General features: G+C 43.8%; 2 protein-coding genes across 6 annotated transcripts in view; one reads left to right on the top strand and one right to left on the bottom strand.

Moving 5' to 3' along the window:
* LOC140899739 (protein mono-ADP-ribosyltransferase PARP12) overlaps positions 1 to 10,846 on the top strand; it is a 43,974-nt gene extending 33,128 nt beyond the window's left edge. Inside the window, exons 10-13 of one of the 4 annotated variants that reach the window (XM_073315718.2) lie at positions 403 to 481; positions 5,973 to 6,103; positions 7,359 to 7,510; positions 8,667 to 10,846. In XM_073315718.2, coding sequence (XP_073171819.1) covers positions 403 to 481; positions 5,973 to 6,103; positions 7,359 to 7,510; positions 8,667 to 8,764 — 460 coding nt within the window. In that variant the 3' untranslated portion in view covers positions 8,765 to 10,846. Of the gene's footprint in view, positions 1 to 402; positions 482 to 1,815; positions 6,104 to 7,358; positions 7,511 to 8,264 lie in introns of those variants that run through there. The other 3 variants (XM_073315708.1, XM_073315738.1, XM_073315746.2) reach the window with 3 other exon arrangements.
* Positions 10,847 to 19,180: 8,334 nt separating this feature from the next.
* LOC140899753 (tetratricopeptide repeat protein 38) overlaps positions 19,181 to 23,410 on the bottom strand; it is a 39,478-nt gene continuing 35,248 nt past the window's right edge. For both annotated transcript variants that reach the window (XM_073315761.1, XM_073315768.1), the window contains 3 exons: positions 22,995 to 23,154; positions 22,637 to 22,710; positions 19,181 to 20,512 (listed from right to left, as the gene is read on the bottom strand). In XM_073315761.1, coding sequence (XP_073171862.1) covers positions 20,419 to 20,512; positions 22,637 to 22,710; positions 22,995 to 23,154 — 328 coding nt within the window. In that variant the 3' untranslated portion in view covers positions 19,181 to 20,418. The remainder of the gene's footprint in view (positions 20,513 to 22,636; positions 22,711 to 22,994; positions 23,155 to 23,410) is intronic.

A 23,410-nucleotide genomic window follows, 5' to 3' on the forward strand; every position in this document is an offset into this window, starting at 1 on the left:
CAGTTCTCTGCTGCATGAGCAGGAATCTGCCTGTTCCTGTGGTACACAGGGTAAGAGGAGATGGGGGTGTTGAGGAGGAGGAACTTGTCTCTTACAAAAGCATAGTAAGGGGCCAAGGCCTTGTCTACACTACATGCTAGATCGACTTACATCACTAGTATACACCAGGCCTAAGAAATGCTGCCCACCAGAAACAGGGGACTAATTCCTGTTGGGAACCCCCTCGTTACATGATGATACTTAATTGGCAATCTGCAGTATGTAACAGTGTTGTCAATTCTTACAAGGGAAGTGACCAAAAAAGACTGATTCCAAGGGGACCCTGTCCGTTTGGAAGAAGGTTCAGGACAGGAGTGGAAGTACCATAGACTCATTCCTGGTTTTCTTTTTGTTTGCAAACAGCCAAAGAGTGACTGATGCTCCAGATCAAAACTATCCTAGAAACTGGGACAAATCAGCGCTGCCTGACGTGGGGTACAAGGTACTTGTGTGTTCTCCTTTTTGCTCCAGTGAGATTGGGTTGTTCCTATACAGGTTCTTTTGATGGAAAGGCACTGAGCCCAAAGTGACATGATAAAGTGTCCAGGTCTAGTGAAACATTTGCCATTTGGAAATATAGTTACAAAGGGACAGATTTTAAAAGGTATTTAGGTTGCAGATTGGTGTCCAGGCACCTCTGAAAACCCCACTAGACACTGTACTAAAAATCTGGCCCAAAGTGTCCTGAGACTAAGATGTGTGCCAGGTGAGCTTGAAAACCCACCAAAGTATGTTTACATGGCAGTTAGACCCCTACGGCTGGTCCATGCCATCTGACTTGGGCTCATGGGGCTCAGGCTCAGGGACTGTTTAATTGCAGTGTAAATGTTTGGGCTTGGGCTGGAGCCCAGGTTCTAGGACCCCGTGCGGTGGAAGGGTCCCAGAGCCGGAACATTGGCATTGCAGTTAAACATGGATTTTTAATTGTAGTGTAGATGTATCCTGAAGTTCATGTCTATTCAATAGGAACTGGACTGAGATTACCAACTCTTGCCACATAGGCCACCAAAGAACCATCATAGATGATGATCATGATATGGTCATTACGAGGTCAAGTTTGGACTAGTGACTTAAAAGTGAAAAATCTCCATATACCATTAACCACATCCGACACCACCAAATGTTCCTTTTTAAGATCTGAGCATAGGTCAAGGTCCCCTGTGAATGGGAGAGATTAATGGTTGTTGCTAATTATAAATGGTAATTGAAAATAGCTCTCATATAGTGAAACTTCTGGCTCGCCTCACGTGAGCTTGTAAAATCTTTGCCCCTCTGTTTTCATATCTAATCAAACACATACAGTGTTAAATATATAATACAGACACAAAGAAATGAAGCAAAAAGAAAAGGAGTACTTGTGGCACCTTAGAGACTAACCAATTCATTTGAGCATGAGCTTTCGTGAGCTACAGCTCGCTTCTCCGATGAAGTGAGCTGTAGCTCACGAAAGCTCATGCTCAAATAAATTGGTTAGTCTCTAAGGTGCCACAAGTACTCCTTTTCTTTTTGCGAATACAGACTAACACGGCTGTTACTCTGAAAGAAATGAAGCTAAGCAGTAAGAGAAGAGCTGTTGGACATCTAGGAAACCTGTTGTTATTGGTGGTTAGTGAGGTGAGAGATTAAAAGAATCCAGCTTTCGTTTCAGTCAAGTACCTCGTCTCAGTTGACACTTTAAGATTTAACATCTTCCATCTTAAAGTGTAGACCAGGTAGAAGCATAATTGATCTGAGATTGATCATTACCTCTCTGACCATAAGGTTTTTCTTTCACAGTAGTAATCCTCCTCTTTCACTGTTTCATGGCTGGCTGGGAATCTACATGCCTCTGTGGTGGCCTTCACAACATCTGACACCTCAGCCTTGATGAATTTCCTACACTTCAGACATTGGCCTTGCAAACTGTTCTGGAAAATCTTGCTACACTGGAAAGGATCACTTATGAGAGACTCTTCACCCCTCCTCCTCCCCCACCCCCCCCAAAAAAAGTCTTCCCTGTTTAGTGTAAAATCTTCTATTTTCTTCCTCCTTCCCTACACATAATATTGGAGATTGCAGTATTTATTCTGTAAAGCATTTTGAGACATGAAAGATCCTATGCAAAGTAGAAGTTTATATGTCTATAATCTATATTGTTAGATATTGATAGCTTGTTAGGATTAGTAAATCAGGTGTTGTGAATCCCCCTCCTTTTTTTTAAACTTTGTGTAATGGTGACAAAATGGAATTGGTAGCTGAAGAGAGAGAAATGGCAAAAAATGAGTTGTGATGTTGTCGTAAAATGTATGAATATAATATTTGTGTTGGAGAATGAGCAGGCTGACCCAGAAGCGGATTGAGTAGAGGGGTTTCTTTATTGTGGTACTTGTTCCCCTCGACCCAATTGTTGAGGAAGCCCTGAATTAGTTACAGCACTCTTTTTTTTTATTTGTTAGTATGTAAATATTTACATTTACTACAATACCCCCAAAACCCTTACTGAGTAATATTAATGTCCATACAATGAATATTAATAGCTATATACTGAATATAATTATCCCCGCCCCTGTACTGTTTACAACATTAGCATATCTTACAAATAATTTTACCTTGAAGATACATTTCTTTGCAGTAATTGCAGCCACAGATTCCCTTGATTAGCAGTTTGCAGGGAAGGGAGGAAGAGGCCATGACCCTGAGCTCATTTATGTAGCTGGGAAAGGAAGGGAAGGGGAGAGAACACTGCTTTACACAAAGAGTATCCTTTAGATCCCCATATTCCTTATGCAGCTGCAACGCCTATTAATCCTTAACCAGGAGACGGGAAGGGAGAGGGGTAGCACTCTATGTATCAAGCACAGAAGCGGTGCCGACCCGTGCTTCTACTCCCTAATACCATGTCTGCACACCAGCGGTTTCCCAGGTCTCTGTTTAACCCTTACATATCTCAACACTTCGTAGTCTATATTCTAGTATGCTATCCTTTTAACATATGGAAATATATGTTAGGGTCAGAGCATTTAGTGACGCTTCCCAGGGTTGTGAGGCACCTTAATACCACCTGCCCTTGGCATAAGGCAGCCTTGTCCATGCCTGCTGTGAATCAGCTCCTTGAATCCACCAGCTTCTGGCAACATGAGGCCTTCCAAGTCTCCCCATCTCCCCCGCACCCCACAGGTTAGCGATGAGCCCACACCAACCTCTCGAGTCCTCCAAGCACCCCTCTCTTGAGTGCCCAGGCCCTGACCCACTCAACACTCGCAGAACTATCCGATTCTAAAGGAACAACACACACATCTGACAAGCTTTAACTCAGGATTATCACTCTGCTTATCACACAGCAGTCAGAGATACTGAAAGTGAAAACAAGAATAAGTTTATTATCAAATAACAGAGATTCAAATGATAATAAGAAAGAATAATGGAAAGAAATGGTTTACGTATAAAACAAAATAACATGCTTGCTAAAGCCTAAACTTTTCCCCTGTTTCCTATAGCATAGCTTCCCCAAATCCTTTTTGTAGCATTTTCAACCAGGACGGTTCAGATCTTCCTTTCATAAGATCAAGCCCACTGACAGCTTGTCTTTCCAGATTGAAGGATGCCAGGTATACATCCGTACCCGCAGTGATATTCCCAAAAGTTCACTGTCTTTTTTACTTTTAAACAGGATAATCCCTGCTGTCTTTGCTTTTTTCCTGCAGCACTTGCAATCTGTTCATTAGCATTTGGCTCCATATGCAAATAGGCTTCCATTGTAAGATACACAATACACAGTGGTCAACCAGGGAGATAAATGTCTCCCACTTCCTGTTTGGAGAAATCTGTCTCCATTGCACGCTACCTCGGCCTTTAACTGCAAAGCCTGAAGAAGATAACATAACATGACACCTTTTGGTGAACTTAGGGGATCCCTGTAACCTGATGTACTGCTGTGACCTCTGCCAGTTGGCATCAAGAGGTCTTTGGTCTCTCTCCTCTCCATTCTGTGTCTCTGTTAGGTCTGTGGACTCTTGTCATGCCAGAGAGAAGTCACTGAGCTGAGATGAAAGCGTTTCTGGAAGTCAGAAGATCTAGTTTTGCCACTGATCTTGTGACTTTGGACAAGTCGCTCAACCTCTCTGCCTCAGTTACTCCCATCTCTAATATGGGGATAGTAATGCTTACAAGTGCAAAGCTACTGTTATACCACAGAACACGTCAGCCTATAATTTTAGATGTGGTGGTATTCTGCCAGCCTGAGATTTGGTTTTATTTTTGTTTGAACCACTCCAGTGAAACGGGAATGATTCTATAAAATCCAGGAGAAATGAGTCAGTGTGTTTGCTGCTTGGCAATCAATGTAATTGTTTTTTCTGGATATAGGCGAGTTAGGATTTGCCACTCAGATATTTTCTGTAAGATCATAACCCTTTCCTGACAGCACTCACCCTGCTCTCTGGCAAGTGGTGTGTGTGTGGGTGAGAGAGGGAAGGAGGCAGGGGAAGCAGGTACATAGCTTGCAGGCAGTGCCAGGAGCTCCTCGGCCAAGCTGTGCCAGTGTTGTTCAGGGCCAGTTGGGCTCAGACCACCCCTCCCCACCTCCAGCCACGTGTGCCCAGGAAGTGGGGAACTTGTAGCAGCTTCAGCAGCTCCGTTGCTCAGGTCCAGGCTGTGCAGACCCCACTCCATGTGCTTTAGCTGTTTCTCTCCCGGGTATCCCTGGTCTCTGCTGTTACCCAGACCCAGCTGAGAGTTTCATTCTCTTACTTCTAAGGCAGAGAGCACTGGACAAGTGAACCACCCAAAGCAGCAAGTGGTACATGGATTGGGGAGATGCCAGGAAAGCTTGGGATGGTAGCATGATGGCGGGGGAAAGAGGCTTTCTGGGTGATATTGAGGCTAAGGAAGGGGTGGGAATTCCTTCATGGAATGAGCAGTATGGAAGATGCTGTTAGTTTGGATGACCACAAAAATGCTTTTATTCTCCTACATGAACAAAATGAATAATTACGGTTGCCTGGTGCCAGAATACAGTGACACAATTCACATTGCTGCACAGTCCAGCAGTTCTCCTGTCACAAAATATGGATCTACTGTGATGTGAAATACACTGGGCTCAGCCGAGGGGAAGTTCTAATTTGTTAAGTGAGTTTTGCATGAACTTGATTTTTATTGTGAAGTGGCTTCGTAAAGTGTTTTTTTGCATAAAAGAAATGCGAGTTGCAATTTTCACACTGGTAGGCTTTTTAATAAAATCTAAAGAAATAATTCTTGCCACTGCAGCTTGGATCATTCTAAAATCCCATTAACCGATTTAAGATTTGTCCATTCAGAGGTTGTCTAATATATAAATATCTAGTAAACAAAAGTAAACTGGATACAGATCTCATTGTGCCACATCTAAATCCTACTTAACTTACAAAATCACTGATGTGCTTGAATTTTCATTTTTGATTGACTGAGCTGACAAAGCTGTTGCTTTCACCATGCCTTCCAGAGCAGCCACTGCTCCCTGTTTTAAGATGCACCGTTGAGACATTGGAATTGGGGCCTTTCACTTCAAGTTTTGATTTCATATTTGCCCTAGGCAGCAGTGACTGAAAAATTGTTACCAACTGAGGTCTGTCTGGTAGCCCTGTGTTACAGGAGTTGGTAGTCTCAGCCTAGTTTATAGTTGACAGGTCACCATCTCAACAGACAAAGTATGAAACCTATACAAACACTTGAATTCATCTCTCCTCCACCTGAGAGGTCCTTCTCAAAGAGAGGTACACTGCACAGAACAGAATGTGGGAGCTCACTTAGCAACTATCTGGGCTGTTCTGTTCTGTTAGTGAATAGGATTTCAAGCCCTACATACACTCAAAAGATCCACCTTTGGTCTCACTGGCTCTACCTATGAAAGTGTGGTCACCCCTTACACCCAGTTGAAACTTTCTGTAATCTTTGGCTGTGGCTTGGTATTTTTATAGGCAGTGGAGATCACTAATCCATCCTCTGAATTCACTGAAATTGAGACCCTATTTAAAAGGACAATGAACAATTATGTTATCCAGAGAATAAGGAGGATTCAGAACCCATCCCTTTGGCAAGTCTTTCAGTGGTTTGTATCTATTTTATTACGTTACCCTAGTCGTGGCAATAACAAGGGGTGTGAGTCTCATAACTTCCAAGGCTGTCTCCTGGGCATACATGCTGGTGACTGGCATTAACTCTGGAGGTTGCCCGGTGTGATGTGGTTACTTAAAGGAACTCTCAGAAATACCCCTCAGACCTTTCTGGGATAATTAGCTATTCATTGTTGATGTGCTGCTGCCGCTGAGCTTTAGCGCCCCCTCTTGGAAAAGGTCACATTCCCTCTACGGCAAAGCTGCTGACTCTGCGTGGAGTAGCTAATCCACGAAACTTAACAGATGGGACTAGCACACAGAATTGGGATGCAAGTACGTCTGTGTTTCCTGAATATTGAATTGCCCCGATATCGGTGTCTTCACTGTCTGCACAAGTTCAAAAGGAGACTGTATCCCTGAATAAGTCTGCTGCAGTGGATCTAGAGTCTCTCTTTTAATGGGTATTTTACAAATGTGTCGCACTCCTCTCTCCGGGCAAGGTCCCTGAAGGCATATTCGGGGCTTCTGGTGTAAAACAGCCCAACTACATTGAGTACAATGCCCAAGGCTTGGGTTATTTGTTACTGATGTGCTCTAGTTCCTTTTGTGTTTTAAATGTCTGCAGCATAGTTGGCCAATTAAGAACAGCAGCAGAAACATTTAAGAAGAGTGCTTTGATGCAGTGGCAATTAGGGGGTGGGGAGAGCATATAAGACCCTACCTAGATAGACAGAACATTTTCCCCTCAAACAGTTTGGGTTTGGCAATGGTGGAGCTAATAGTCTAACCAAGCAATAACAATTGCTAAGCAGCAAAAAGGAGTTTGCTAGAAATGGCTTGTTTTAACAGAACAGACCTTGAAAATAACTGACAGCTTTTACCACAACCTGAGAACTAATCTTAATCCATTTGCCTTGTATCTTTTTCCACATTCCCTTTCAGATTTTTATCAAATGTAGGGAGACAAGAACATGGTCTCTCTGTTCCCCTTAACTTTGAGCCCTTTCTGAAGGAGACAATGTTGCTGACTTGCACAGTAAAATGATTTCTGAAAATCCAGATGAGGTTTTGACAACATAAATGTTCATGCTCTTTAAAAATTACTGTCTCTCTTCCATCTTCCTAGTAGTTTTTACTGCCGTTCCCAGACTAGCAGCTCTAATTTGACTGCCAGTGGAATACAGTAGGTGGCTGGAAAATCTCATCCATATTATAGTGTGTGTCTTTTAAAAATATTTTTCACATCAGGCAAAAAGAGCAGATGAAGAAGAAAAATGGAGGGAAAGATGTAGATGAGAAGCTCCTGTTCCATGGAACCAACAATTCCTATTTGGAAGCCATCTGCAATCAAAATTTTGACTGGAGAATCTGTGGGGTCCATGGAACAAACTATGGAAAAGGTGAGGAGGACGTGACTGTGTATATGAGATCACAGACTTTCTTTAAAGTACCCAATGATGATGTTACAGTGGTAATTGGTCTTTATAAGTTGCAGTGATTTGTTTGTTCATGCCTGGGGGGAAGCGATGTGGGGGAAGCTCCAGTATTCTTTCAGGTTGAAAAGGAATTGGTTTGCGTGAGTGGAGAATTTGATATGAGGTTGAGAGAATTTAATTTGGGGGCTGAAAAAGAATTGTTATATTGGGAGGCAGGGGCATGTTTTGATTCCTAGGAAGTAGAGGGAAACTTGCCAGTCCATTACCTCCTTCACCTCAGCAGGAGGGGAGTTGAAGATGGTAATTCTCTGTTGGATGGAGACGAGGTCTCTTTCTCCCTTATGCCCCCATGATGCTGTCTTTTTTCCTTCCGCTCTTAACATTATTTTTCCCCTTGTGCTATACCTGTTGATCTAATGTCTTACCCTGCCTATGCTATTTTTCTTTACTCTCCCTTTCTATCTCACTCCTTCATAACCCAGCTTGCTCTTTCCCTCCTCTTTAAATTAATGGGAGTTTTACGGCAAAATCCTTTAGCTGTCTGGTGTGAAATCTCCACTAAGCATACTGGGGTGCCAATAAGCATAAAGTTCATTTATTGAAATTTGAGTCAGATACATCTTAATTATTGTGCTATGCTAACTCTTTTGTGCCTGATGTATACAGTACAGCAGACACCTCCAGTATCCTTACAGTGCCCTTTTTTTGTCATTCCTAGGAAGTTACTTTGCCAGAGATGCTAAGTATGCCCACTCTTATAGTCAATCTGCTGCAAAAGGGAACACCATGTTTGTGGCTCGAGTTCTCATTGGAGACTTTGTTAAAGGAAACCCAACCTACGTTCGTCCCCCACAAAGAGCTGCTAATATGCTCACCTTTTACGACAGCTGTGTGGACAATGTGCTGGTTCCCTCCATTTTTGTCATCTTTGAGAAGCATCAGATTTACCCAGAGTATATAATAGACTATACTGAAGAGGAAAAAAAATGTTTTGTATCTTAAATAAGGGAGAGAGCAGTTTGTATCTCTCACTGTAGCATTCAGACCTAATTTTACATGGTTTTTAAGGGTTTCTTATCCTGGATTAGATTGTCTAATACTCATATTTCATTTTTAATAGAGCACCTTTCCAAATACTACAAGGAGCAAATTCTTTGGATGAAGCAGGTTGGCAGGAGGAGCATCCTGCACACTAGGCAATTACTCTTTTTCATCTAACTGTTGACTTTCACTTGTTCATAATATGTAAACCTTAGGGTAGCCCCACACAGGAGGGGTCAGAATTGGGGATGTGGGAGTGGAATTTTGTGATTCTTCTTTGTGCAGCAACAGCAAACTTTGGAAATACAGTCTAGAAAGCATTTCTCTTCAGAAATACGTTCAACCGAGAGAAAAATTGTCAATTCTAGTTTAATATAGTTGACAAGTTGATTTTGTAATGCTCCAAATGATGAGTCATTCAACTCTGAGGTGGCTCTTTCCCTTGCCTGCCCTATCATTTCCAAGGGACTTGTGAATTAGTTTACTGTGGATTTGACAGGGTGGTGTTCTTGAAGTACCATATGTTGATGTCAATATTTTAGATCAAAATCAGTAACTAGACAAATAAAAAGTCTGTTTTTTTGTAAACTGGTGTAATGAATAAGGTCTCAAAAGGAGGAATTCCTCCTACTGCACAAGCAATGTCAACCTAGTGGTTAGAGCAGAATATGGTCAGCCATGGGTCTGTTTCCAACTCTATAGCAGACTCGCTGTGCAACTTGATCTGGAGGTAGACTATTACAATTGACAGTCTGGGAAAAGGCATGCCCCAGAATTAGTTGTTTCAGTTGCTAATGATTACATGCATAAATTTAAAGGCTTGGTTGAGATTCACTTGAAAACTTGGCCTTTAGTGTATTACGTTTTCCACATGTGGATAGTTGTCCAACAAATGCTGTAGGACAGAAGTAATGTCTTGGGGTGCTTTGATGTTTTTCTGTCATGCAGGATGGACAGTAACTTTCGTTGTGCCAGGGAATCACGTGACTTGCGTGGGGTGAACATCTTTAAAGATGTTCTTCATCACTCTGGTGCAGTAGAACGTGCTCACTTGTCAAGAACTTGTTAGTTCCTCGTTAACTGTCATATTCATTTTCTATGGCCAGTTCTACGCTAGAAAAATTACCCACTGCTGACAATGATGAGCCAAGCATAGTCATAAGTGTTCTAACTATTGTTTCTGAAATGGTTTGGGTCTACATTTTCATATAAACCATGTTTAACATTACCCCATGTCAGCAATGGGTAACTTTACTAATAGTGACCAAGCATGTTTTATTAACAGATCTGCAGTCTGTTGAGCTCTCATTCAAGGGGTTTTTTGGGTAATGAAGATCACATTTCCATTATCCCCCTACTAACTTTCTACGAGCGCACCTTTTGGGCTGAAATGCCTCTGCTCAAAGGTGAATCATTTTGGCAAGAGTGAGCAAACTCCCTTGGCTGGTGGGAGGGGAACACTGCTACAGCAAGAACTACTGAAGTTTTTATAATGTGGCATGTTTGAAAACTATTGCATTTTTCTAGGCTTCGGCAGGGGGGAGGGGGAGAGAATCTGGTTTTGAATTTAGCCAAGTTGTAACAACATCCTGGGCATAGGAGTTAGACACATTCCAGGCTGGAGATGCTCATGTGAGATGCTGGGAACTGACAAACTCACTGAGGAAGAAGGGTGTGAGACTAGGAAATGTAAATACAGTAAATGTGTCAAGCCTTTATACAATCAAAGAATATTTTTCACCTTTTAAAAACAAAAATCAGAAATATAGAATCTGGTTATCCATGGTGGTGGAGGACTTGTTGGAGGCATTCCAAAATATGTTTGAGTGCTTTGACACCTCAGCTGAAGGGTGAAGAGGTGTAGGTTGATTCTGAAACACTTGTTTCTCCCACATGTTCACTAGGCTCTGGAGTTTTATATTTTTAGACTCCTATTTAATAGAGTATAAAAGTCAGTTCTATTACTCAGCTTTTGTCTCTAGTAATGAACTAATGTCGCTAGACTTAAATGTGTAATGTAATGTAAGCTTATGCCATAATCAAGCAGACAGGTCAATTAATACTGCTATTCCAGGCTTTTTACTTTTGTGTTTCTGGACTTCGATTTGACCTTGGCAACTGTAGTGAGACCTCAGGTAATTCTACATACACAGCTAAGTATGAAGGGCTGCATCAAACAGAACAGCTTGTGTACAGAAGCTGTGTGTGACTGAGCTTTGCAATCACAAAATGTCTCTTAATAAACTGAATATCAAATTATGATTGTCCAGTATCTTTTATGTTTAATTATGTGGCAGTGGGGACACTGTCTTCTATGAGCAATTGCTTTAGACAGTCATGGAAGAAGCAAAAGATTGAGAGGAATTAACTGTGGTACCATTGTTCAGAAGGGGGAAAATGTTCTGGCAATGGCTGGTCAATAAGTAACTATTTTGCTATGGATTTTACACACACACACACCGACAATACTGATTTTTATTGTCATCAATACAGTGCAGTCTAGGTGCATTTTGTAAGATGCAAAAGTGCCTAAGTGATTTTATTTAGGCGCCTGAGTCTCATTGACTATCAGTGAGTTGTAGCTGCATATGCGCTGGATTCACAAAGGAACTTAGGTGTGGTGATGCTGAGCATCACTGTGCCTCACTTTAAGGCACCTTGAAAAATCACTGGGGTTCACAAAGCCTGAGTTTGGTGCTTCAGCTTCCTGCACAATGAATGGATAGGGAGATAGGTGCCTCAGAATTGGATTCACAAAAGCTAGCACACTAGGCATTTCCCTGCCTAAGTTAGCTAGTGGGAAGTGCCAAAGTGATGGGTTTGTTCTAAGCCCCACCCCTTCAGAGTTTGGTGCCTAAGGGCAGGCCAACACTTAAAATATTGCATTCACACAGCTGCACCACTGTAGCACTTCAATGAAGATCCTGTAAACCGATGGGAGGGAGCTCTCCCGTCGGCATAGTTAATCCACGGGCTCCCTGAAAGGTGGATTTTTCATACGCCTGGGTGATGTAGTTATACGGATATAGATCTGTAGTGTAGACTAGACCTCAGTCTGAGCTGGAGGGAGGTGTCTCCCTCTGCTTGGGAGTCTCAGCTGCAAATACTTTCTTGGTGTTAGGCCCCTATTGTGTTTTAGCAAGAAATCGGGGGGAGGGGAGACCCCTCTAACCTCTGGGCAGAGACTCACCTGGATTGCAGAAGACCTTCTGTTTCAAGTCTCACCTGAGGGGGAGAAAGGATTTGAATAGGGATCTCTGACATCCCCCCCCAGGGGAATGTTCTAACCACTGAACCATGGGATATTCTGCTGCGAGGGAGGACCCGTCTCAGTCTCTCTTGTTGCAGCTATTCCATTGTGGCTAAATGATGAAAGAATCATTGGGCCAGAGAGAGACAGTATGCATGGGAATGACATGGTAGCCTGGGGCTTAATGTGATTACTTGGGAGGTAGGAGAACCAGGATCCCTACTCCAGTGACTCCTAATTATTTAGCCACAGTGGAACAACTTCAACAAGAGCGATTTAGGGAACATCACATCAGAAATATCCTGTAGTGGCTAGGGCACTCACCTGAGACCCCTCTTCAAAGCCTTTCTCCCCCTTGGGAAGAGATGGGGAGGGAGGGAATTGAACCAGGGCTCTCCCACATCCTAGATAGTACTCTAACCACTAGCTAGGCTAAAGGTTGATTAAGGTCTTCCTCTCTCCTCTCCCCCCACCTTAGAGATTCAATAAAATTTTCTTTAAATGGGCTTGGCTGTGGGCTGGAATGAGGTTAAGACTAAACAAAGACCAATGTAGGATGCTGGGGGGGGGGGGGGGGATAAAAAAGCAGGCAGCCAAGAATTAACACTGATGCATAATTTAAGCAGGGGGTTGCCACATATTTCAGGCGCTTTCTGCTGCTAAGTTCGCATAGTATTGACTATAGATTAGCAGGGGATTTCAAAATCTAGAGAAATCATCCTGGGGAATTAAAAAAACAAAAATCATCCACAGCCAACTGGTGTGAGGAAGAGGAAAGAAATCACATCAACCTCCTGGTACTTCTGGATAACCTGAACACATCAACCGTAAACCAGTATCTTGCTGCATGGGGCCTTGGTCTTACAAAGAATGAGGAAGAAAAATCTGACCTCCCATCTACTGGCAATGTGTTAACCAAAAGGCTAAGATAAGTGGACTTCTTTACAAGAAAAGAATACCATGAGCAACAGAGGCTCATACTATCCCATTCCCCCTTGAAAGTCTATAATAAATAGCAAGTGGGAAGGCTGACAAGGACAAATTCTTGAAGGGTTCATCTAGCCACAGAACTCAATAGCTGCTGATTGTGACATCAGCTTAAATGGGGATAAGATCCGGCAGCTGGAGTCTTGGAGGTGTGTTCTCTGCACTCCAGCCACAGGCAAAGAGGAGGAGTGAAAAGAATTCTTTGGCAGCATGGAGAGAGCCCTGCATTCCCCTTCTATGGAATTATACTGCCACCTAGCATGCATTAGGCACAGGAGAAACCCCAGCATCGCTTCTGCATGCAACAGAAATCCAAACGTTGGTTTGTTAGGGCTACTACTCGGACTTCTGCTTCCAAAATGAGTGGCTGTAGCTAAGCCAGAACACGAAGAAAGAAAGAGAAGAGAGATCATTACAGCTCAGTAATTCAATTTGGCTTATGGCATGCTATGAAACCCAGCTGGATTGGTTCTCGGGCTAATTGGCTTGCTTTCAGAGGCTGGGTTGTAGAACAGGCTTATGCCATAGGGCAAGGAATCTGGAATTAACTTTCTTCATTTAACTGAATATACATATAGCCTTTTAGTCCAACTATTCCCAGGCTCAATCCTACAACATTAGCTGCAACTAGAGCCCCTCCCTCCTCCCTTAAAGGAAACATGCAGTGATAGAAAACTGTAATCCCCCCCCCAAAAAAAAAGTTAGGGTGCCACCCACTCAAGTCCTTCAGCATGAAGTCCCATTTTTTAGGTGCCCCTGCAAGCTATAACAATACTGCTTGGCTGCCACCTTACCCCGTAGGTGTCTCAACTCACCCTAAGGTTTTGCAGTTAAATTGCTTGAGCACCAATGTTTCTGCCTCTGGGTGTGCATGCTGCTGCCTTGCATTAGGCATCTAGACACCTAGCCCCCCAGAGCATTTCACAAACTGGGGAAGAGAGGTGTTCTTCCACCTAAGTTGAGTGGGGGGTGGGGGTGGAGCTGATCCCTTAGGCATGCTCAGGAGGCGGCTGGAACTGGGACAGGGTCACCCGCATCTTGGATACGTACCCTGTCCACTACTCAGGTAAGGTTATAAGCAGTCCCACTCCCCACAGCTGTTTTATTTCAGCCCTATGCACGTGACTTAGGTGGAGGAGCACCTAATGTCTCCCAGATCAGGGCTTGCTAGCAGCCCTAAGTGCCTCACAGCAGCCCAGACTAGGGAGCTCTACAATGCAAAGGCCCCCCAGAAGCAAGTTTCAGAACCTGGGTCAAGTGACTAGCGAGGTACATGCTGAGGGGGCTAAAACTGATAGGATGGTGGTTGCTGTTCGGGGTGGGGCCTGGACCCCAGGAGCGCTGCTGTGTTCGCCTCGTAGTGTGAGCCCCGCAATCCCAACTCAGTTGACTCAGTCATCTTTTCCTTTTGCAGTGTAGATGTAGCCCTGGCCACCTAAGAGAGCCAGGGCCTGGGACACAACCCTATCCTCAGCATTTCCCATTGGTTCACATAGGCAAGGTGCCACCTATCATGCTGGCTTTGTGGGTCACATTCTCAGGCACCTCGCTCTTCTCTCCCTTCATTGTACAGGGAACCTAGACACCCAACGCAGGCTGGGTGGATCCCACTGTTGTGCCTGTGACTTTTCTAGGCACTGTGATGCTCCACATCCTAACGCCCTTCCTGGCCCCCACCCTTGTTCCCTAGCACTTGACATCCAACACCCGCCAAACAGTAAGGCTATGTATACGGTTTCATGGAAACAAGGTGGGAGGGAATGGGTCAAGGCAGAACCTCTGCAGTAAAGCTGAGTGGCAGTCCTATTAAGGATAATACGGTTCGCTTTATTCCATGTTGGCCAAAAGTGACTTTCTGTGAATGTGATCTATGGCAGCGCCCACACAGCAGGTACCGCCCGTCCAGCGAGAACTCAGAGAAAAGCAAGGATTCAAAATTGCAAGGTACTGTAAGTGGCAGTTTATACGGCATACTTCAGAAGTGACTGACTGCCATTGCCTTCAGTGGGGACTACATTTCCTCAGCACCCCCGACATTGCAGGCACTTTTATTTAGGTGCCTCATTTTAGGTATCCGTTTGTAGGCCCTTATCGTTTAGGCTGAGCTATTTTACCAAGTATTAATGAGTGATTACCTCCTTTGGTCACCAGGTGTCACTTTCCCTCTTCAGCACTACCCATGCTTAGCAATAGCATGGTGGATACACTGGCACCTCTGTTTTTACAGCTGTATATCTTACAGAAGAAAGATTAAAAATTACTGAAATCTTTCTGTCCTAGATTAGACTCCTAGACTTTAAGCTCAGAAGGGACCATTACGATTGTCTAGTCTGACCTCCTGCACAATGCAGGCCACAGAATCTCACCCACCCGCTCCTGTAACAAACCCCTATGTCTGAGCTACAGAAGTCCTCAAATGATGGTTTAAAGACGTCAAGGTGCAGAGAATCCTCCAGCAAGTGACCCGTGTAGCCCCAGGCTACAAAGGAAGGTGAAAACCCCCCAGGGCCTCTTCCAATCTGCCCTGAAAGAAAATTCCTTCCCGACCCCAAATATGGCAATCAGCTAAACCCTGAGCATGTGGGCAAGTCCAGCCAGACACCCAGGAAAGAATTCTCTGTAGTAACTCAGATCCCACCCTGTCATAGGCCATTGGGGAAATTTACTGCTAATTGTCAAAGATCTATTAATTGCCAAAATTAGGGTATCCCATCATACCATCCCCTCTATAACCCTATCAAGTTTGGTCTTGAAGCCAGATATGTCTCTTGCCCCCACTGCTCCCCTTGGAAGGCTGTTCCAGAACTTCTCTCCTCTGATGGTGGCTAGAAGAGCAAGCTTCTTAATAGTTTATTTTACCTGCTCAGAGAAGGGTAAGCATTTATTCATAGAAAGCTAAAGTACATAAATACAGGAAATTATCATTTTAATTTTTTTGGAGAATATATGGGCCAGATTCTGCCCTAGAGTGCATGAATGGCTTCTGTCATTGTCTCTGACATTGATGCACTCTGATATTTGGCAAGTCACTTTACCTTCTCTCTTTTTCAGTTTTCCCAGCTTTAAAGTGAGAGTAAGAATAGTCGCTTCTTGGCAATACTCTAAAATCAGATGGAATATTTCATCGAACACTGTAGCAAACTATTTTATATGCTCAGTACCTATCTGTAAAGGAACACCTTCTGTAAAGAACAAAGGCGTTGGAGTATATAGTAACCTACTTCTCAGGGTGAGTTATTGCTGAATAGCATACAGTTCAAGTCCATCCTCTGTGACTCCTTGTTGGAGTAAATAAGAACTGTGCATGCATTTCCCTTCCATGTATTAAATGCTTCTGTGAAAACATGGTCCCGCATGTTTCTGCCTGGAATTTCCCTTGGACAAACTAAGGGAACGATTAAGCAATATGTTGCTAGGAAGCTAAACAGAAAATTGTTTAGGAATAAATCATGGTTTTTTTTCCCTTTAGAGTGAAGAGACCTTTCTAAATCTTTTAACAGACATTACAAAAGTAACTACAGTCAAGCAATTTATTGGGATAACTAAATGTTTATCCTGCTAGCCCCTTAAATCACTTTGTATGATTTTTCTCTGAACTCTCCAATTTATATCCAACTGATGAGGTGCTCAGAAGGGAACATAGTGTTCCAGCTATGGTCTCCACAGTCAGCTCCTTCCCCTCTTCTTTTACACTTCAAGAGATCTGCCTGTGGATATGCTGCTTTAGATTTTTTTTTATTTTTTTAAGACTTGGCATAACCATGGCTTTCAGGAATGCCGCCTACCCTAGGCATTCAAAATGTGGCTCAAAATATTCACTTAAGAAAATCAACTACATTAAGAGTGGGATTTTCAAAAGCTTCTAAACAATGGACTTACCCTGGGGCATCAGGGGCTCCACCTGTGAAGCGTGGGGTGAGAGCCAACAAGCAAGGTAAGTAACGCAGTGTCTACAGGTTCACTGCATTGCCCTAACTACCTCCATCTAAGCCCTATGCCTCTTGTGGAGGCGGAGTTAAGTGGGCGACTTACATTGGTGGGGGATATGTTGTAGTGTAAAAAAATGAGGAGTACTTATGGCACCTTAGAGACTAGACGCTTACAGAGTTAAGTCACTGTAAGCTGCCTTACATCAACCTAACTCTGTAGTGTAGACCAGGCCTCAAAGGTACTGAGGCATTGCTCTGCTCAGTGTTGCAATGCCTAAGCCATCTGGCTTGCTCTCTAGGGGAATCCTCAGCTCTGAGCTATGTACCTAGGCTCCCTACATAATATGTGCATGGGGAGAGTTACAAACCTAGGAAGGAGATCCTCAGAAGCCAGCAAGTGGAGTGCAGAGCCAGGGGTGAAATGCCAGGGAGAGGGGTGCAGGCACCTGAATGGCTGACTTGATGCACTTGGCTTATGGGCCGGAGAGAGGCAGCTCTCTATGCTTGGGATCCTCAGCCATGAGCCATTTCCTGCAGTTAGGCACTGAAGAGTCGTCAGCCAGTTAGGTAGCCATTACACTATTAGCCAAAATAATCTCTTTCTGTCTCCTGCTCATGCTAGATACCTCTCTCAAGCTTGCCCCTTTTCCCTGTGTGCCCCAGGCTGTCTTTTGTGCAGCTGCCATGTCCCTCCCAGCCAATCTATGGCCTGCATCCAGCCCTGCTGCAGGGACTGACAGGTCTTAGGTGTGGTCATAATATGCCACCAGGATAAGGCCACACTGGCAGAACAGGCATTCTCCTGTCTAGTTTTGAGAATCCTGCTTCAGGCCTGGGCTTGAGCTAGGCCCTCTGAGCTGCACATTAGCTGTGGGATGATGTCAGGGCTTGGGTGGTTTAGAAAATGCCAGTTGGTACCGAGTTAGGTGCCTACAGCATTTGGGAAATTTCAGTAGTGTTTAAATGGTGGACTTCAGCACCAAAATAGCTTCGAGGATATCAGCCTTTGTTACTTAGGGCTGTATTTTCAAATGGCTTTAGCAGCATAGCTTAATTTAAAAGAAACAACATGTAACTAAAATATTCCTGAAAACACAAACCAGGCTACGGTGGTATCCGGATCAAGGTCTAACAGGCAAAACAAACCTGAAACAGCTCACTGTGTTTAGGGTTTATAGACAATGCTTTGAAAAGCTGTTTGGTAGTTTAAAGTTGGGACCACTTGTGTCTTCCCGCTTCCCCCTCTTTTTTACATCTTGTGACCATTGCCAGGGTAATTTTACGGAAGGAAGAAACACTGCCCCCTTGCCTGATATTCCTTGTTAAATAGGTTTCAGTCTCACATCTACTGTCAGAATGTGGTAGCCATCACTCAGCACAGAAAAGGAAGGACTGTTATCAACCTAGTACTTTTGGGGATGACTACAGTACTGTTGGCACAGCTGTTCCCTGAACTAACCATCTCTCTAATGAGCAAATGTCCTTGTTTGTGATAGAAGACTGCCTGTTAGATGGACGCTATTGGTATTTTGTGGAGAGAGAGCAGAAGTTCAAAACTGTAGCCTTGTATAACACTTGGCTGTGGTAGTAGAAGGAATGATACTTAGTTACAACATAAAATGTAAGCAAACAGCTGGAGAAGTGCTTACATCAGCTATAGTCAAACTGTACAAGTTCAGTGTAGGGTCAACATCCCTCTGAGGCAGATAAAGGTAGTAAGTACCAGGCAGTTTCATCTGTATGGGACCTAAAAGAGAGATTGTCTGTTCTACAAAAAGTGTAAACATTAATATCCATGCAGCAGGAGGCACAGCTGGGGCCAGTGTACTTGGACAAGTTTTTAATTCCCTGCTGTGTACACGTTAGTTGCTTCTCTCCACCTCAGCTATGGCTGTACTTCGTTGGTGCTGTGTCTGCAGTTCAAAGAGCACTTTGGGAATGTTCAGCATAAAAAACTCAAGTATGAATGTGGTTACAGTTCACTCCAATTTGACAAAGAGTAACTATGGATTTATAACACTTAAAAGAAACCACTGCAGACTCATTTTAGGGACAAAGGAGTGGGGTGATGGCAGGGAAGGACAAATGTAAATTATAATCTTCTCTATCTGGCAACAAAAATGCTTAACACCTGTTTAAAGAAAATGGTTCAGGTGCCAATTCCGCTTCCGAAAATGAGTCCCAAAATGAAATTTCTTTGAGGAGGGGGAGGAAGGGAGAATAATGTTACTCCACTTGATGCCTTAAGTAAGTCAGATTGTGGTTTCCTTGTACTTGCGGAGTGTAATAGAACAGCTTGACTTCAGCTCTGCTAAAGAAAGATGTACACTAAATAAAACCCAGTATGGAAAATATTCAAAACCTGCACAGTTTCATACATTCGTCACTTTGGTGATGCCTAAGTTCAGGAAAAAAAACAACTAATCATCATCTCCTTGAATTTAATGAAGTTCTTTAGGATTCTATGAGTAATGCCATAAATTACATTACAAATCTAAGAGCAAAATTTATGGCAACGGAGGAGTAAAGTATCAGTTCAACGCTAATCAAAGGAACACAGTTACATATGAAAAAAGATCTATACAATTCTTAATAGATTGCACGAAGATTTTTCTGAGCCTAGCCACTGATGTTATATCCTACTAAGGTGGCACAAACTTCTATTAAAAATGCAATAAGAGCATCAAGTAGTAAGACGTTTCAATTAACAACTATGAAACGGTTGACCTGAAAGATCAGTTCATACCTGTATGACTTTAATAGCAAATGATACAAAATTATGCCTTTGAGGAACTTGGAGCCAAATCCTGGAACCAGCAGGCGGGCCAAAAGGACCTAGCTGCATGCTGGGTAGTGTCACTCTGGCGTGGCTGTGTTATATGTGTGATAGAAGTCCTCATTCACCTTCCCCCAGACCTTTACTGCCACTCCAGGGCTGAAGCACCCCCTGCAGCTACTGCCACTCCATAGGAGAAGACTGTCAGTGAATTCCTTGGTTCAAATTCCTGCTCTCCTGCCGCATGTCTACATGTGTTAGGAACCTAATGGAGCAGAACTGCATGGAAGCAAAGGGTTGCCAAATACTGGCCCTATTTGCAGCAGTAGTTCTGTGGAACAAGGGCTTTCTATGGTCATGGGGGAGTGTTACTTTGGGCCAACACATATTAGTTCACGTTCTACACATTTTGGCACCATTTAGTCCTCCCTAGTACATCCCACATGTCATCTTTTTTCAAAGGCTCTTCACATGACAGCTCGACCCATCCCCTCTCATGTTTGAGAAAAGCAATACCACTGCCTACTTTGGCAGTGCACAACTTTATAATAGCAGGGTTAGCCCGCAACCTGATAAGCATAAGACTGATGCGTTCTCCTGAAAAGCAATGGCTCAAGCTTGCTTTAAACAAATGATTGATATCTATTTCATTTGCTACTGTCGCCCTGCTAGGCATAGCGAGGCTATAATTTTCCAAGAATCAGAGGTGTTCCAGAAGCTCAAGCAATGATGCTGAATCACCACAACAAGCTTCCCAAAGCTCAGATATTTAGAAGATCTGATATGGCTGCTGATGCAATGTTTTCCCCATTTTGTTTCTTCTAATGCCATAGAAAGTGACTGATTATAGTGCTAATTATTATTTCCACTGGAACAACAGATTTAAGATTTATCCCATCACATGAACAGCTGATGCCTTCCGAATAAGTCGCTCAGTCAATGGTGAATTTGGTCTCAGCCCATCACGTTCTGTTAGGAGGCATCTGAAGGAGGTAAGGGAGGGGGGATGGGAAAAAAAGAGGCCTTAAATACAGTGCTCAAAAGCATAGCAAGCAGGTTTTTCTATTTCCTGGTTTAGTAGTCATGTGTCATCTGAAAATAAGGAATTAGCTGCAGCGAATAGGCTGGTCACTGGCACTTTAAGGAGTTATTCAAGGAAAATCAGTGTAGAAAACAGCACAGCTATGTTTTTAAATGCCCGTATCATATGCTTTGACCACAATGCAGGACACAGACTAAGAGGGTGACCTTCTCTTTCCCATTTCTAACCCTCCAACTAATTGTTCCCCATTTTCACCGCCAAGTGGCACTGAAAATAGCAAAGCATAAGAACTCTGTGAGGTTGTGCTAAATAATCTCGCTCTCTTCCTGTCAAGATCCTAAAAACTCCCTTGTTGTAGCTCACCTTCTACCACTAACCATCCGCTCCTGCTCTGATGCCTCACCTCATAATCCTTAACCATAAACATTTGAAATAAGATGTCTCACACATAGACTACCCGCTCACATCACTTTTGATGTTCCACCCCCAACTAATACCTGCATGTTGTCTAGTTTTGATCATAAGGGGTTTCTGACAGGGAGATATAAGAAGAAAATGAATAAAATGAGCAAGAATCTCTTCATACCTGGGAGGCTGGAATGATTTTCATTACTTAGAAGCTAAGGGTCTGATTCGCCACTCATTTACATTTGTGTTAATCAGGACTAACCACAATGAAGTCAGTATAGCTACTCTTACACTAGTCTGACACCAGAGAATCTGGTCTTAAGGCTGCAATTCTTTCAGCTGGCCTGCACAGGTAGCCACCTTCAATAGACTTAGATATTGGCACAGGAGTCTGCTACTTTGAGCAGCTCTTGTGATTTCTACTAAAACCAGGCTGCACAACAAAGAGCTGATGTATGGCTCGACAATAAGTAGGTTTGGCAGCATTCCATTTTAAACTGATAACTGTCGGCAAATGTCGATTTCAGCTGACACACTGAAATTGGGCGTGTGGGGGAGGAAAAATCAATTGGTAACAGTTGGTGCCTGCAGGGATCAGGTGCCACCGGCCCAGTGGCAGTGCAGGTAGGCCTCTGTAGCTCTGCTGTCATGGGAGTGAGGGAGCGGGTCCAGGACAGTGCGGTTGCATAGGGCTGCCTCAGGGTCAGTGAACCCAATCCCTGCAGGCACAAAGTGTCGGGGGAGGCAACTATGCTGGCAGGGCCAACTATCCCCAGCCAGGACTGTGAGGAGAACTAGGAGCCCCTGGCCATGGGTGAGCCACTCCACTGCTGAGTAGCTCCTGCTAAAATGGAGGGAGTCCTTTGCGGCCCCTTGTCACATCTGCTCTGCCCTGCCAGGATGGCAGCCTTGCCCACACTTTAAGCTTATAGGGATCGGGTGTCACTGGTCCTGTGGCCATGCAGGGAGCCCTCTGAAGCTCCACTCTCATGGGCGTGAGGGAGTGGGGCTGTGAGAGTGGAGCAGCAGAAGGCTCCCTGCATGTATGTGGGGACAGTGACAGACTCAGTCAAACCTCTGCAGACAGAAGGTGTTGGGGAGGCTGTGGTCGTGCTGGCCCAGTGAAGGGAGGTCACCCCACTACTGAACAGCTCCTGCCCAGGGACAGCTCCCACACTCCTGACCGGTGACTGAGTGCAATGGTGGCACCTGATCCCCGCAGGCACAAAGTGTGGAAAAAGCTGCAGTCCTGGCTCAGTGGAGCAGAAACCCTCCAGTCTGGACTCGGAGGAGGAGGAGACCGGCCTCTTGCTGAATAGCTCTGTGCCCAGCCAGGAGCCACTCAGCAGCAGGGCAGCCTCCTCCTCCTCGCACCCTGATCCCAACCTTCACCAGTCTCTTGTAGCTGAACTACTGACTGCCAACATTGACCAGCCCAGTTTGTAGCAGCTGAACAAAGTTAATATTTGACAATTGCTGCAGATTGTGCCCTAAAAGATTAAATGTAATATTATATAGCTTTAGTTTTGCTAGCATATAATGTTACTTACAATTTACAATGTTTAAAAGCATTGACAATTTCTGCTTTCATAAATACTATTTCTATTGATACATATCATGGAATCCAGAAGTCCTTATTTTAGCAAGTGGTACTCACCTGGCCAGGTTCTGATGGGCTTTTGATTTGCAATTTAAAGCAGCATGGATCAATAGCTGGTTGAAAACATCCCTCTGACAAGAGAAGTCACAAAAATGAACGTAAGTTAATATTTAGTAATAAATGCTGCAAGTAACAATTGCTCGGTTTCTGGGAGTTGGGTAAACCCATCCAGAAGGGATCTACTTCTACCAACAACATTAAGCAGCTGACACACAGTACTTTTTATTTGTAAATTTGTCTCAATTATCACAAATTTAGAAAGGGAAAACGAAAAGGGAAGCGTAACAGATGCTACCGAAAGACAAACAAGCCCTACCCAAATGCAGTTAAATAAAATAATCTTCAACCCCTTTACCTGAGCATTGCTGCCTCCTATCTGTAAGAGCTGGTAGCGAATTGGATAAAGTAATTCTACTGTCTTGTCATAATTTCCATTGTCAAACTCTACCAAAGCCTGGCAAAGCGGCAACCCCAATTTCGGAGCCAGACCGAGCTCATGGTCTTCACCGGGTGCTCTGCAGAACAGGAAAGAAGTTAACTGCCAATGAGCAGAAGGTCAGACTGCAGCACTTGTACTCCTTTTCGTGCTGTTCTGTCACCTCCTGCAGCGCGACACTGTCGGCGCAAATTAGTTTCACTGAGTTTAAGGAACAGTGCTACACAGAACCAAATCAAACCCACACCCTGTACATTTTGCTCAATAAATGTAGTGCTTACTTACTCTACAGTGACTGTGTTCTTAGAGATGTTTTATCCCTACAGATGGGGCTC

The sequence above is a fragment of the Lepidochelys kempii genome, chromosome 1 (genome assembly GCF_965140285.1).
Source record: "Lepidochelys kempii isolate rLepKem1 chromosome 1, rLepKem1.hap1, whole genome shotgun sequence".
Lineage (NCBI taxonomy): Eukaryota > Metazoa > Chordata > Testudines > Cheloniidae > Lepidochelys > Lepidochelys kempii.